This window comes from Physeter macrocephalus, chromosome 8, assembly GCF_002837175.3.
Source record: "Physeter macrocephalus isolate SW-GA chromosome 8, ASM283717v5, whole genome shotgun sequence".
Lineage (NCBI taxonomy): Eukaryota > Metazoa > Chordata > Mammalia > Artiodactyla > Physeteridae > Physeter > Physeter macrocephalus.
Window position 1 is genome coordinate 76521715 of NC_041221.1, and position 17017 is coordinate 76538731.

The 17017-nt window shown below is 36.1% G+C and overlaps 1 protein-coding gene across 3 annotated transcripts in view; it reads right to left on the reverse strand.

Moving 5' to 3' along the window:
* Positions 1 to 5813: 5813 nt before the first annotated feature.
* Positions 5814 to 17017, reverse strand: part of CERT1 (ceramide transporter 1) — a 132171-nt gene continuing 120967 nt past the window's right edge. For all 3 annotated transcript variants that reach the window (XM_024130721.3, XM_024130626.3, XM_024130673.3), the window contains 6 exons: positions 16663 to 16795; positions 15746 to 15816; positions 12775 to 12903; positions 12089 to 12218; positions 10726 to 10862; positions 5814 to 6988 (listed from right to left, as the gene is read on the reverse strand). In XM_024130721.3, the coding sequence (XP_023986489.1) occupies positions 10735 to 10862; positions 12089 to 12218; positions 12775 to 12903; positions 15746 to 15816; positions 16663 to 16795 (591 nt within the window). In that variant the 3' untranslated portion in view covers positions 5814 to 6988; positions 10726 to 10734. The remainder of the gene's footprint in view (positions 6989 to 10725; positions 10863 to 12088; positions 12219 to 12774; positions 12904 to 15745; positions 15817 to 16662; positions 16796 to 17017) is intronic.

Sequence of the window (17017 nt, forward strand, 5' to 3'; positions counted from 1 at the left end):
TATACACTAACAATGAAAGATCAAAAAGAGAAATTAAGGAAACAATCCCATTCACTATTGCAACAAAAAGAATAAAATACCTAGGAATAAACCTAAGGAGGTAAAAGACCTGTACTCAGAAACCTATAAAGACACTGATGAAAGAAATCTATCAGACTCCCTGACTTCAGACTATACTACAAAGCTACCGTAATCAAGACAATATGGTACTGACACAAAAACAGAAATGTAGAGCAATGGAACAGGATAGAAAGCCCAGAGATAAACCCAAGCACCTATGGTCAACTAATCTATGACAAAGGAGGCAAGGATATACAATGGAGAAAAGACAGTCTCTTCAATAAGTGGTGCTGGGTGGATAGCTACATGTAAAAAAGTGGACAGCTACATGTAAAAGAATGAAATTAGAACACTCCCTAACACCATACACAAAAATAAACTCAAAATGGTTTAAAGACCTAAATGTAAGACCGGACACCATAAAACTCTTAGAGGAAAATATAGGAAGAACACTCTGACATAAATCACAGCAAGATCTTTTTTGACCCACCTCCTAGAGTAATGGACATTTAAAAAAAATAAACAAATGGGACCTAATGAAACTTAAAAGCTTTTGCACAGCAAAGGAAACCATAAACAAGACGAAATGACAACCCTCAGAATGGGAGCAAATATTTGCAAATGAAGCAACTGACAAAGGATTCATTTCCAAAATATACAAGCCGCTCAAGTAGCTGAATATCAAAAAAAGAAACAACCCAATCCAAAAATGGGCAAAAGATGTAGACATTTCTCCAAAGGAGATATACAGATTTGCAACAAACATATGAAAGGATGAACATCACTAATCATTAGAGAAATGCAAATCAAAACTACAATGAGGGGCTTCCCTGGTGGCGCAGTGGTTGAGAGTCTGCCTGCCAATGCAGGGGACACGGGTTCGTGCTCCGCTCTGGGAGGATCCCACATGCTGCGGAGCGGCTGGGCCCGTGAGCCATGGCTGCTGAGCCTGCGCGTCCGGAGCCTGTGCTCCGCAATGGGAGAGGCCACAACGGTGAGAGGCCCACGTACCGGGAAAAAAAAAAAAAAAAAACTACAATGAGGCATCACCTCACACTGTTTAAAATGCGTATCATCAGAAAATCTACAAACAACAAATGCTGGAGAGGGTGTGGAGAAAAGGGAACCCTCTTGCACTGTTGGTGGGAATGTAAACTGATACAGCCACTATGGAGAACGGTATGGGGGTTCCTTAGAAAACTAAAAATAGAATTACCATATGACCCAGCAATCCCACTACTGGGCATATACCCTGAGAAAACCAGAATTCAAAAGGACACATGCACCCCAATGTTCACTGCAGCACTATTTACAACAGCCAGGTCATGGAAGCAACCTAAATGCCCATCGAAAGATGAATGGATAAAGATGTGGTATATATATATATATACAATGGAATATTACTCAGCCATAAAAGGGATGAAATTCGGTCATTTGTGGAGACGTGGATGGACCTAGAGACTGTAATGCAGAGTGAAGCAAGTCAGAAAGAGAAAAACAAATGTCATATATTAATGCATATATGTGGAATCTAGAAAAATGGTACAGATGAACTGGTTTGCAAGGCAGAAGTAGAGACACAGATGTAGAGAACAAATGTATGGACACCAAGGGGGGAAAGCGGGTGTGGGGTGGGGGGGGGGTTGGTGACGGTGGGATGAATTGGGAGATGGGGATTGACATGTATACACTAATATGTATAAAATAGATAACTAATAAGGACCTGCTGTTTAAAAAAAAAAAAAAAAAAACGACACCGTATTTACAGGTTACATTCCAAAGCCAAGCCTAAGGCAAAAGCTGCAGTAAATTAAAACTGTTCTTGAAAAACTTCTTAGAAGTGTGCCATGTGGGTGACAACACTATTTCTCTGTCAATAAACCCAACACAACAGCCAGATTTTCTCTCCAGCATCCCCTGAGATTAAGTAGTTGGCTTCTATGTGAGGTCATATTGTTTGGATGGTATTTCTCTTTGAACACCAGGAGAAAAATATGCTCAGTGCCTTTCAATATGGAGGAAACCAACGACCGAGTGAACTGCAAATCCACACTTCCCATTTCATCGTGGTTCTAGGGTGTAAATTCCCTGAGTGTAAAAAGTGGAGCTGGGCATATTATTTAAATAAATGAGGGATGATTTTTTTAATGGTTAAACACATATAGCTAAATAACTTTCATGTGTGTATGACTGGCTGGGTTTTAGAAACACCCAGCTGCATATGGCTTCACTCTCTAGCAACTGAGAAAAAACTTTTGGACCAGGGTCCATAGTAAAAAAAAAAAAAAAAAAAAAAAAAAAATCATTTAAAACTGTAACCCACTACACACACACACACACGTCTCTGTGTGTGTATATACAATACATGCATATACATACATACACATATATATGTAAAAAGGTTCACAAAATATTTACCTTTATTACATCCTATGCATTTGATCTATTCCATTCTGTTCTACTTTGTTAAAATTTTTTTAGGTTGCAACTCAGTAGTTTTCTTGATGCCCAACCGGGTTACAACATACAGTTTGAAGAACATTGAACTGGAGTATTTCAAGCTCTTAACTACTCACAGAATTATGTAGGGCAGTACCTGGGGGTTAAGAAAAACAATCAAGCAAGCACATTTGTCCATAATATTTTAATACTTTTCCACTTTTAAATAATGGTTTTAATTTTGTGATTGTAACATGGAAGATCCAACTTTATTATTTTTTAAAAACATCACCAGGATCATAAAGCTATTTAGAATACACTCTACACACTCCCAAGGTACTTTAAAATGATTATGTTTTGAGTTTGTAGATGAACAATGACAATAATCCAAATACACTGTCTGTACAACTTGGATCAAATACTGGTGGAAGTGTTTAACTGGACAAACAACTGATAAGCTTAAAGATAATCAGCACAATTTCACAAGAGAACCAGCTCAGCCCAACTAAAATGTTCTCAATAGCAATTGACACTGATGTTGTATAGGAGTACAAATTAGTTGATGAAACTGAACAAATGGGAACCCCATTCCTCCTTTTCCTTCTTTTGTATTCCTACATCCCTCCCAGTCATCCTCTTCCTTGGTCTGGCTACCCCTGTGGTGAACCCAAATCAAGAGCTGCTATGATCACCCTCCACCTCAAAATCAGGAGCCCTGAATTCCAAGTGAAATACTGTGCTCTCTTGAACTGTACAGTGGGCACTCAGGGACAAAACCCCTCATCACCAATATTTTTCATGTTTCTATCAGAGTACAAAAGAGTAACTGAGTAGAAAAGAGAGTAAAATGATAATTTTTTTTTGGCTTGGGGAAGAGAAGTAGGAAATAACTGGATGAGAAAACATCACGTATATTCAATATGTAGGAATTAGCCTTATGGAAATAATTCTAGAGGGTCTGAATGCTGTCTAAAGGGCTAGTACCTCTCCAAATTTTGATCTCTTTTAAACTCCTTTCATATTCCCCAACTCATTTCTAAATCTGGTTGGGCAGGATTAACCCTAGTGAAGTACCAGTGCAATTATCTGAAGGTAAAATGTATCTTTTTCTTTTCTTCTTTTTTTAATACAAATATTTTTCCTGTAATCCTTTTATTTACAGAATTGCAAAAGTATATCATTAACATTTAGTGCAAATGCAACTAATGTAGGTTTAGACACTGCTATGTGGGATCTTCCTGGACTAGGGATCGAACCCGTGTCCTCTGCATTGGCAGGCAGATTCTTAACCACTGCGTCACCAGGGAAGCCCCCCAACTTTTATTATTTTTAAAAAATATCATCAGGATCATAAAGCTATTTAGAATAGTTACACTCTACACACTCCCAAGATATTTTAAAATGATTATGTTTTGAGTTTGTAGATGAACAATGACAATAATCCAAATACATTGTGTGTACAACTTGGATCAAATACTGGTGAAAGTATTTAACTGGACAAACAACTGATAAGCTTAAAGATAAACGGCACAATTTCACAAGAGAACCAGCTCAGCCCAGCTAAGATTTCTTAATAGCAGTTGACACTGATGTTGTATAGGAGTACAAATTAGTTGATGAAACTGAGCAAATGGGGGCCCCATTCCTCCTTGTCCTTTTTTTGTATTCCTCCATCCCTCCCAGTCATCCTCTTCCTTGGTGTGGCTACCCCTGTGGCAAACCCAAATCAAGAGTTGCTGTGATCACCCTCCACCAGAAAATCAGGAGTCCTGAATTCCAAGTGAAACACTGTGCTCTCTTGAACTGTATAGTGGACACTCAGGGACAAAACCCCTCATCACCAATATTTTTCAAGTTTCTATCACAGTACAAAAGAGTAACTGAGTAGAAAAGAGAGTAAGATGATGATTTATTTTTGCTTGGGGAAGAGAAGTGGGAAATAACTGTGGATGAGAAAACATCATGTATATTCAGTATGTAGGAATTAGCCATATGGAAATAATTCTAGAGGGCCTGAATGTTGTCTCAAGGGCTGGTACCTCTCCAAATTTTGATGTCTTTTAAACTCCTTTCATATTCCCCAACTCATTTCTAAATCTGGTTAGGCAGGATTAACCCTAGTGAAGTACCAGTGCAATTATTATCTGAAGGTAAAATGTATCTTTTTTTTTCTTCTTTTTTTAATACAGATATTTTTACTGTAATCATTTTATTTACAGAATAATTTGCAAAAGTATATCATTAACGTATAGTGCAAATGCAGCTAATGTAGATTTAGACACTGCTCTGTAAACTTTCCATACCTTTGTAAAATAAAGCTATCCAATTTAGTCATGATACTACCAGAAACGGCAAACAGAAACATTTATAGTGGGCATATAGAATTGTTTTTGAAGATTACCATCAGTGGCTATGGTGAATAAACCTTCCCGCCCCAACCCGCCCATACTCCCAACCCCAATCCCGCAACTGATTGTAAAATAAAATACACATTTGAGGTATAAACTTTTCTTTTTTAAACATCACAATATAAAATGTTAACTGGTGATGTAGTAAACTGATGAGATAATTTGTCTTATTTGCCTTAACTAGCATTACCACCATATAGGCACTTTTTCCTTGTAGTCAAATTACGAATAGTATTTTTCTGTAATAAGGCATATTCCATGCACATCATTTAGAGAAAGGTAAATTAAAAAATAGAAAAGATTTATGAAGCATGAAATCTGCGTGCATGTAATGTAAGCATATGTTTTATATGTATTTTCCTCTCTGTACAGACTAATAAATACCACTTTATCTGATGCAAGTAATTCACTTCCAGGATTGTGTGTATTAAGTGATCAGACTAATCCCATCATTAAATTATCACCTTGCATTTATCATTAAGACTCCATTACCATGTAGGAAATATATACAGGACATGTTCCATGTGACATGATTTTCTGCTTTACAAAATGGGTCTTGGTTTCTGTGTTTCTATAGAGATGAACAAGTCAGCAAAGCATCTACAAAATGCCTCTGATTTACGTAAGCACATTTGTATATAAACACAGTGACGATTCTGAAGTGGGCAGTCATTTCTACTTCAATGAGTACCATTCCCTGCCTCTGCTCTCCATGTTTCAGGGTTTTTCAAAGGGGGCTAAAACTAAAAAAGGTATTTTACGTTTTACTTCTTACAGCAACTAAAGAAAGAATTTCAGTTTGTATAAATACAATGAAGATTCTGAAGTGGGCAGTCATTTCTACTTCAGTGAGTACCGTTCCCTGCCTCTACTCCATGTTTCAAGGTTTTTCAAAGGGGCCTAAAACTAAAAAGGTATTTTACATTTAACTTCTTACAGCAACTAAAGAAAGAATTTCAGTTTGAATCACATGGACTTCTTTACTGCCCTGTTGAAGTTTCTGATCAAGAGGCAAACAGGAGCGGTGCCCACATTTTCTATGCATATCTTGCAACGTATCTTTTAAACTGACCCAAATTAGAAGAACAAACACGTGTTACTGAATACTAGAAATACAGAATCAAATGCCAAACTCAAACAGTGAGATTTGCTGGAACATGTAATACCGTATATCCTCTCACAAATTTCAGGAAAACATGAGCTCATTTTATTCTGACCGTTTTACCAGAAAGTAGTTTATGCCTATAAGGTTGTACAGATGTTTCTGTTTGGAGGCAGGCAGAACCAATTTAGAAATTATCAAATTGTGTTTGTAACAAACTGAAAAAAATCTGTAGCACACAGTACACAACTAAAAATACAATAGAAATATAAAGATATCTGGAGAAAAAAATAAAGCTTTTCACTCTTTCTCCATCAGAACCAAGTTCTTCATGGGAGTAAGACTATAGAAAAGGCGAAATCACAGGTTATTGACAGCCCTCAGTTATTAAGAGACACTTTACATGACAACATGAATTATTATAGAAATCAGCAGCAATGAATTCTATGATTATACAAAGCAAAAAAGTCAAAAAATTCTGGACACAGATTTGACTGTAGGCCTAAAAAAAGAACCCCATCCAGAAATTTGGTGCACAGAAAGCACATGCCCCATGTGCGTCCAACTTTTGTGCTTTTCTCTTGTGCACAAAGCCTGGTACAACTGAGGATCTTAGGCCAAACCATAGTAAATTAAAAATTCTGAAAAAGTTTCCAAAAATTAAAGCATCGATTCCTAGTTGTGATTCAAAGTTGATTTTTTTTTTCTCTTCTAGGAGCAAGCAAATAAAAATATAGCCATATACATGTAATTTTACATGTATTTATAGTTATATGCTGAGCGAGGAGATCTAGCAGAAGACAGCTAGTGTTAAGATGTTCAGCTTTGCTACTGCAGTATTTCTTCATTTTTATACACAAGGCCAAGGTGTTGGGCCATAGACAAGGCTATAGATCCTATGTTCCAGCTTAGAGCATTCAATTTTGTTTTTTAATTTTTTTCCTCCAACATGGAATGTCACACAGCCTTGTTTCAGTCACTGTAGGAAAGAAAATGACAAGTAAAACATTCAGCACTGTATTATTTACTAACAGCTGCAGGACTACCAGAACAGACTCCTCCTACCTTCTGAATTCATGTAATGCACAGAATCTTTATCGAAGTTTATATTTTAAGGATTTTTCACCTTTAAGAATATAAAATTATTAACTTTACATATTTGAAATTTATCATCAGAAAGGAATAGAAGGTATAAGAAATGTTTTGAAAGTTAGAAAAAATTAAAAAGGGCAATGTGCTACAAGAAGCAAAGAGGGAATCAAGTAGAGGTTTCTGGATCTGTACCCCATAAACTGGAATTTCCTTCTTCTTAGTGTTCAATAAAAACTATGCTATACAATATCATTTATCAAGAATTTTAAAAATTTATTTAGGCTATGGGAAAGAGGTCTGCCTTATCTTAAGAAATACTGTGTCAAATGAGTTTAAGAGATTTGACTAAGTTTTAAATATCTTTGGGCCTCATTAACTCTTTATGGAATTTCTCTAAAGATGATACACACACTACTGAAAGTTACTATTTCTCCATCACCAAAATTAAGAATGTTAGCTTTCCTAAGGTCTCAATGCTAGGATCCACTTCATACATACATGTTCCAAAATTATTATGAAACAATTATTACTTTAGGTAAATGAAGATTTATTTTAGGTAAATGAAAATTTGGTTCTCTGCCAGAAAGAAGCTCAATCTGGACACAAAGGCCAGAGCTAAGTTTTGGCCAGTCAGTCTTTCCAGTTCTATCTTTACACACACACACACACACACACACACACACACACACACACACACACACACACACACACAAACACGTCCACAAACAATGGTACCATCTCCTTCCCCTAAGATGAATTCTTTTCCAAGGATTTTGAGCCCTTCCCTCTAGGTCCACGAAAGAAGAATGTGTACGTGTGGGTGCACACACAGTCAGTCAATAAAACAATGCCCCAAATCCAACAGTTTAGAGGCAAATGCTGTGAACATGTTAGCACGTATTTTGCAAATATTTTCAAAATTATTCTTCTCAAACATAGTTGAGAGCATGTTTTATTATATAACTGCATTCTGATTTCTTTTGCTTAATACCCAGTTATATTTTCTCCCCTTCTCTGCAAGGCTGAAGGTAGAGGTGAAGAGGGAAAACAGATACAGCTGCAAGTTTGGTCTTGGTTCGAGCAAACAGAAACTCTAGAAATCTTAAGGCTGTGGGGAGAGACACCCAGCTGAGTAAGGTGACAAGCCTGCTGCCATCATGTGGCATCACGTTTTCAGTGTATTTGATAACTACAATGCAGTGACAGAATCAATAAGAAGTTATGTGTCCAGATCGAGCCGTAACAATTCTGAAGTACAAGATATCCTAAAAATAGTGCATTTTGGCAGTGCATTTATGCTTTAAGAGAATCCCTCAAAGGTCAGGTTTTGTCCCAAACACTAACCATTCAGAGAAGTAAGACTAGAACCTGTTTAACATTTTCATATAACCTGTTTTCCTGGGAAAAGCTACATATCTGGGACATCAATGCACTAACCCTTGTGTTAGTGTCTGAAAACAAATTTAGGCTTTGAGGTGTTTTTTTTAAGAAATAGCACACTACAAACATTATCAGAAACCAAACTTAATTAAAAGTATAGTCACTATAGTTGAACCTTGAACAACATGGCTTTGAACTGCACAAATCCAACTACATGCAAATTCTTTTCAGTACTACACCATCTGGGGTTGGTTGAATCCTCAATGCAGAGGCACCTAGGACATGGAGGGCGGGCTGTAAGTCATACTCGATTTCATTCGTGCAGAGGGCCAGTGCTCCTGACCCCCATGACGCTCATAGGTCAACTGTATATGGTTATTAACTATATTATTTTTATCTAAAGAAATTGACTCAAGAATATAAATTTCTCAGCCAATGATTTAACAGTCAATGTAGGTGAGCATGAGAGGATGGTCATAAATACTTACTGCTTGTGAATTATACTTTGGTAATATCTATTACAAATTTAAATGTTAACACTCAGAGAGTTTCACAGAAATTGAATTATACAAATGGTTCTCAAATGGATGAAAAGATGCTCAAATTCATTTGTAACAAGAGGACTACTACAGTTTTATTTTTGGCCACGCCACGTGGCTTGTGGAATCTCAGTTCCCTGACCAGGGATTCTGGAATCCTAACCACTAGGCCACCAGGGAACTCCCAAGAGGACTACTATTTAAACTACACTGGGAGAGTATTTTTCACCTATCAAGTTGGAAAAAAATCAGAAAGTTTTATTTCATACATTGTGTGAGAGGGTCAGAGAAACAGGCACTCCAACATGTTATTGCTGGTGAGATGGTAAATTAATACGACCTCTACAGAGGCCAATATCTAAATTACAAATGCACAAGCCCCCCAGAAGTGCCAGCAGTGTCACATCTAGTAATTTACCCACATACAAAATGAAATATGGATATGACTGCAAAATTGTGTGCTCTAGCAAAAATTAGAAACAACTTTAACATCTACAAATGGAGAATTGGTTAGATAAATTGTGTACATCCATACAAATGGGATTCTACATAGCCATAAACAAAGAATAAAGCAGCTCTGCACCAATATGGAAAGACCTTCAAGATAAAGCATTGGGCTTCCCTGGTGGCGCAGTGGTTGCGCGTCCGCCTGCCGATGCAGGGGAACCGGGTTCGCGCCCTGGTCTGGGAGGATCCCACATGCTGCGGAGCGGCTGGGCCCGTGAGCCATGGCCGCTGGGCCTGCGCGTCCGGAGCCTGTGCTCCGCAACGGGAGAGGCCACAACAGAGGGAGGCCCGCATACCACAAAAAAAAAAAAAAAAAAAAAAAAAAAAGATAAAGCATATGCAAAAGCAAGATGCAGAACCCTGTGTAGAGTATGCAATTTTTTTCAATAACAATAAGTGTACGTGGGGGAGGAATACACTTGTATTTGCTTATTCAGGTGAAAATGAAACATCTCTGGAAAGACACAAGAACCTACTCACAGCAGCTATACACTGTGTGCATGTGTGTGTGGGGCGAGTGTGGTGGTGCAGAACTGGGTGAGCAGGGGATGGGGATGAATTTTATTGTGTATCTTTTCATACTTTTGACTTCTGAACCATGTTAACATGTCACTTATTTAAGAAAAATTAAAGAGTTCAGCTCCTTGCACAAAGACAGTCAGTGCAGCATTATTTGACAGTAAAAAATATGGACCCAACCAGACATTAACATGGGACAGTGGTTAATAAATTCTGCAACATTTATACAACAGATGTTAAAAGAATGAGATGGTTTTGTATGTCTCATATCTTTATATGGACGAACAGTCAAGATATATTAAGTAGAAAAAGCAAGCTGCAAGATAATGCTTTGAAAAAAAATTTTTAAGATATATGTCAATACATATGTACAAGTCTGGAAAAATATACAACAAACTAACACTAATTTCTGGGAAGGGAGAAAAATAGGGGATTTGTACTTCTGAAATTTTATAGTTCTATAATATTAAAATTTCCTTCAATTAAGCAGACATTATCTAACATAAACAGAAAAAATAATGAAAAATTAAGTTTTAAAGGCTATAAAAACTACAACTCTTCACATCTGGAAACATCATGTAAAAGAAACTACTTTCAAAAACTAACTAACTTGTAATGTCTGCAGAGCCATATTAGTCTATAAAGTTTAAAAAAAAGAATAACATATATTTTCCAGTACCTGTTAATACTAGAACAAAATAGGTTTTCCTGCAGTTTTTTCTTGTACGTAAGAAGTAAAACGTTTTAGAAACTTCGGATACTCTCGCTTTGCCACTGCCCTTAACACTGAGGCTGGTGCCCATCCTCCAGGGTTTACTGTGAGACAAAGGAAAATGAAAACTGTTAAGATAATTCTCCAAATATGTGTAAAGCACTCATTTTGTTCCTTTGTTTTTTAAAAATTCCTCACATTGAAAAAGCATCTCTTAAAAGTCTTGACCACTCAGTCCTTAGTACTGTACTAACCACCAGATGAGAACAGACAACAAATAAGAAAGCATTTATTACTGTTCTAAAATGTTCTTGGTTCCCTAAATTATAAGCAAATATTAGTATAGCAACACTCTAGGTTACTTAAGGCAGATTTATTCAATGAACTCTACTATAATCAAATAGTAACTTGCTCAGGCATAGCTGTCTCTTTAAACATACTAGCAGTGATGGCCCTGTATAAAGGTTTGAAGGTTTGATTAGAGGGACTCCAGTAACTACTGCAGGTAGGAAACAGGTGTAGCTAGGCACCATAACAAGTGATAAACAGGGCTGTCCAGCAGTAGGCCAATGTGAAATAAGTAAGTCACTAGCAACTAAGAAAGAAGCAGAGCAAAGATTCAGAAAACTAAAAAGCCTGACAAGAAAAAGAACTGTTCACCTGAAACTAACATAATATTTTATATCAACTATTATTTCAATTAAAAACAAAAACAAAAAAACACAAAAAAACAAAATTATAAAGTAAAAAAGAAGAAAACTATTTCCAGTAATCCAACAACCAAGCAACAATTCAATATTAACGTTTTGTTGTATTTCTTTCCAACTTTTCATATATATATTCTTTTCTTCTTTTAAAAATTACTGAAATGGTATTTTATATGCATTTTCTCACCCCACTTAACATTATGTTGTAAACATTTTTCTAAATCACTAAATGGTCTCTGAAAATTTGGGAAAAAAAAGAAGTGTTAATTTTCTTTCTCACTGTTGCTTATTTTCCTAATTACACATATTCTATTAGGCAAATATCTAATAAAACGGTTCTTAAAACCAATAATATATAATAGTGATCTAAAGATGAAGTTAAAATTTACCTATCCAGCCCCAGCTCAGAAATTCTGATACAGCAGTTATTCAGACATGTATATTTTGAAAGATTCCCGATAATTTTGATATACATCTCTCCAAATTAAAAATTACTAAATCTAAAGGATAAAAACTAAAAAGACATTTGTAAATGGTATTTGTCCAAACTGTCAGTTATCATGTAGATCATGATAAAAACATCCATTATTACCAAGTAGCAAAAACAAAACCAAAATACATACCATTAGCTACATATGTAATCTTGCATAGAATGTTGTCCCTGCTAATCTCCTGGTTTCCCTCTGGCGGGCTTACCAAGGTTTGACAAATCATAGCAATATTTATTTTGGCACGGACACATCGATTGTTTAGCTGCCAAAACAAAAAATAAAAACAAAACACCAGTGTAGAAGATACCCAGTATTTTGTAACCTCTTCTGGTCTAATTCTACATTAGATTAACCAACCAAAACCATAACTCATCTACATCTCCAACAAAATCTCATAAGCACTAATAAAGAATACATGCCAAGCTGATATGACACCAGGAATGGTTTTCCCCCCCTCTTAAGTAGTAAAAGGAGCTAAACCGAGGTGGAAACCACAGAGGTTTTGCCAGTAGTTGATCATGGCTTGAGAGACAACTGTGAGAAATAGCCTACCTATACTACCCATTCAGCTGTCTCATCTAACCTCAGGGGGAAAGGAAAACAACCCTGCTGGGACGCTCATGGACGCTCATGACTGTTGCCCTCAGATAACACAGTGGCTATACTCTTCCAAGAAGCCAACTTTAATAAACAAAAATTTAAGAAGCATTTTCAAATCAATTATCTCTGTATGTGTGGTATGCGTTTATCACTTTTGCCCTGTGTTGTATATTTAGCTTTGTGTTGTACAATTATACACATTTATACAATGTACTTACAGGAGCACTGTTGTGATCCACAGAAAAATTACAAACTATCCAAGTTTCCGGGTCATTTTCAGTCAAGGCTGGTATCTTTCGAATGGCAGAAAGATATAATACATCCCGCTGAGAAGCAGGCCACACTCTCTGTGGAAGAAGTACAAATCTTTTGAAAATTTGAACTACTTTTTTTTTTTTGGCCATGCCACATGGCATGCAGGCTCTTACTTCCCTGACCAGGAATTGAACCCGCACCCCCTGCAGTGGAAGCTCAGAGTCTTAAACCACTGGACCGCCAGGGAAGTCCCCAAAATTTGAACTACTTTTTATTCATATATAATATGGAACAAAGAAACAAGTGTAAAACTAATAAATGCCTTTAAGGTAACATCTGTCAAATTTTAAATGGAAAGCACCCACCAAAGGACTGATTATGAACACTGAGTTAAAGGCTTTGAAGAACATACCACAGGAATAATGTTCTGCTATTTCTTTTTTTTTCTTTTTAAAATGTTTATTTATTTATTTATTTGGCTGCTCCGGGTCTTAGTTGTGGCATGCAGGCATGTGGGATCTAGTTCCCCAACCAGGGATCCAACCCCGGCCTCCCTAAATTGGGATTGAGGAGTCTTAACAACTGGACCACCAGGGAAGATCCTATTTTTCCTTCTTTTTAAATTTGGTAATATATACGTAACATAAAATGCCATAAATAATTTTTAAGTGTACAATTCAGTGGCCTTAACTATATTCACAATGTTACGTAAATACCACCACTATCTAGTTCTAAATGTGTCATCACTCCCAACAGAAACTCTGTACCCATTAAGCAATCACTCCGCATTAGCCCCTCCCACAGCCATTAGTCCACTTTTTTTTTTAATAGTTTTTATTTTTGGCTGTGTTGGGTCTTCGTTGCTGTGCGTGGGCTTTCTCTAGTTGTGGCGAGCGGGGGCTACTCTTTGTAGCAATGATCAGGCTTCCAATTGTTGTGGCTTCTCTTGTTGCAGAGCATGGGCTCTAGGCACACAGCCTTCAGTAGTTGTGGCGTGCAGGCTCAGTAGTTGTGGCACATAGGCTTAGTTGCTCCACAGCCTGTGGGATCTTCCCAGACCAGGGCTCAAACCCATGTCCCCTATATTGGCAGGTGGATTCTTAACCATTGTGCCAGCAGGGAAGCCCCATTAGTCCACTTTTAAGTATAGTATTAAACCTCTGTTTCAACTGTTCAGAGCAAAGATTTTAAAAGCAAGTATATTAGGGAAAGAGCATGCTCCTTTGATATCATAATCATATTTAAAGAATTCCAAACCAGTAATTTAATCTTCCAACTTCATGGTATACATTCGAACATACTGTTGGAATGACATGGAACCTAGGTCTCTGAAAACTGGGACTATGTACTTTTAAATGAGAGAAAATATGCACAGGGTCTTTCCTGATTGCTGAATTTAATAAATCGCCAACAACTCAGTGTCAATACAACACAAAGCATTTGCAAAGTGAAATGGTTCATCTTTTAAAGATACAAAATTTCATTAAGTTGATGAAAGTAGTGCTGGGCAAATATATGTGAAGCCAGTAATAAATGAAAATGTGGCCATATTAGAACTAATGGATGCAAATCCACAAGGATGATGATAAGACAGAAATTTAAAGAGTGAGAATGACAAATATCAAGAGATGAGTAGCCCTTTTTAAGACCATATTATAAAAGAAGCCAAATTTAAAGAGAAAGATGTTGTACAGTTATTGGATTTTGTTGAAAAAATTATGCCAGGACAATTCATTTATTCAATTACAACTGTAACTTAAATTTTGTTACATATAAAGTACATTATTTTAATAATTTTTAGTTTTATTTTTCCAGAAATAATCCTAATATAACCTATATATTCCTCCCCTCCATCTACTATTTACCAAGTGAAGTACTTTCAGCAGACCATTTTCCAGGATCAATTATCTTCACAGAATAAGAGTCTTCTGATTCTAAATGACCGGTCATTTATTTTCATTGCAAATTACAGGACAACTAATATTTTAAAGTATACTAAATTTTAGACTTCACTTTAGACCCCCCTAAATCAGTAGGTTGAAACAGAATCTTCATTGCTATACATTTCTTGAGTAGCTGTCATGTAAAAGGAAGCCTAGGTCATAGTCATTAAATATAAGATGCCTCAGATGACAAGACTGAGCTCAAGATATACACAGCAAACCTAAAATATTTTCAAATATTCAGCTCAGTTAAAAATTATTTTAAAAAAGAAAAATGAAGTACTTACTGAATTATCATGTTTCTTATATAACACACAATATTGGTTTTGGTGGATCTCTACAAATTTTTAATTTATTTTATTATTGTTTATTCAATATAACATTTGGCAATTTTCAGAAAGGAAAGAGCAGAATAAGAGAAATATTCTATAATTTAAATATCTATATTGACAGAGGAAGAAATGAAGTGAAAGGCAACCAGTTTAAATGACAATGTTTCTTTGTGCTCTGGTGTATGACCATCCTCTCAATAGCTGATGCTCAGCAATTTTCCCTTGGTGTCAGATAATCCACTTAGATCACCTTTACTTCTGAGTCTTAACATAGACTAATAACATACTTTGCATTTCCCTATTATTCTCACAGGAAACTGATTCACTTTCATATTTGGTAATTCATCTATCTCCTCCAGAGACTAGATGCTAGAAAAACATTTAAGTGGATTTTCGTACATTCTTTTCCAGACTTAAAGTTTGCATAACTAACTGTACATCTTTGTCAAACACACTGTTTCTGGATATTTCTCAGGTTCTTATTTTCACCCATTTCTGCTTTAAATGAACTGAAATTACCTTTCAAATACATGAAATTCATGATTAATAAAGTCTTTAAATCTTTTGTGGCACTTAATTTCCTCGCAAATTTTACTTTAGAGAATTTATATGTCTGTCTGAACTACGCTGGAATCCTTTTGGGATGAAAAGATATTTACCTTGTGCGTTTGATAAATGATGATTGCATTATCAGCTAATGTTTCCACCACATGAAAGTTTTCTATAGTTGCTGCAATGAAGAAAAAATGTTAGTAGTCAAAAAAGATATATTACCTTTTCCCAGAATGTGATTATTGAGAAAGTCAATTACAAATGGACATTATAGTAAAATGAACAGGATCCTGCCCTACGAAGGCTAAGTTCAAATGGAAAGTGGTTTAGTATTAGGGCTATAGATGGTGGCTATGAGACCTAATCACCAGGAAATCGCATTAGCTTCCACTGCAAGAAAGCAATTCTAATCACCATTTCATTACTAGGGCACAAATTATTCCCTAACACTATGACTCCTCCCCTCCCTATAATCCTTAATTTATTGAAGCTGAATAAGCTGTTCTATTTAGGCTTAGGTGACCATGTTTGTGAGAGTGTCAAACTGCCATTGATAAACATGTTGTTCAGAAGTACCCATATTTATGAAATTTTATGCCTGAGGGGATCAAATAACTCTAAACAAACCACAGCAGGATTCATCTACAATTTATGATGGAAACAAAACAGTCTAGGAAAAGAGAAGATGATAAAACAGAAACCTTTTATTTTAGTCCTGGCTTTTCCAATAATTAGTTCTGTGGTCTATGACAAGTCACTTGAGCTATCTGAATTTTACTTTATTACCTACCTATCACACAGGATTACTGAGGTAGCAGATCAAATGCTATAACTTACTGAGAAGCATTTTGTACAGTGAAAAGCTCTATTTAAATGTAAGGTATTATCAGTTCCCTATATGATTCTCCAGATATTTTCTCTATTGACTCTGTAAACCATAGATCAGATATAGAAAGCCAGGTTAGATTTGGTATTAAATTCAAACTAATAATTTTATCAAACTATATTAATAATGGCAGCTTACTTTCCCAATCATTGCGAACATCAACATTCCAGAAGTAATTGCAGACCTCATGTCCTGTAACACCTTTAACTGCGTGGGTAGCTTTCAAAGGATCCAGAACAATCCCGTTTTCTTCTACTTCTCTTCTGTATACCTAGAGGATATATTTTAATACATATTGATAATTACCTTAAATGTAAATGGATTAAATGCTTCAACCGAAAGACACAGACTGGCTGAATGGATACAAAAAACAAGACCTGTACATATGCTGTCTACAAGAGACCCACCTCAGACCTAGGGACACATACAGACTGAAAGTGAGATGAAGGAAAAAGATACTCCATGCAAATGGAAATCAAAAGAAAGCTGGAGT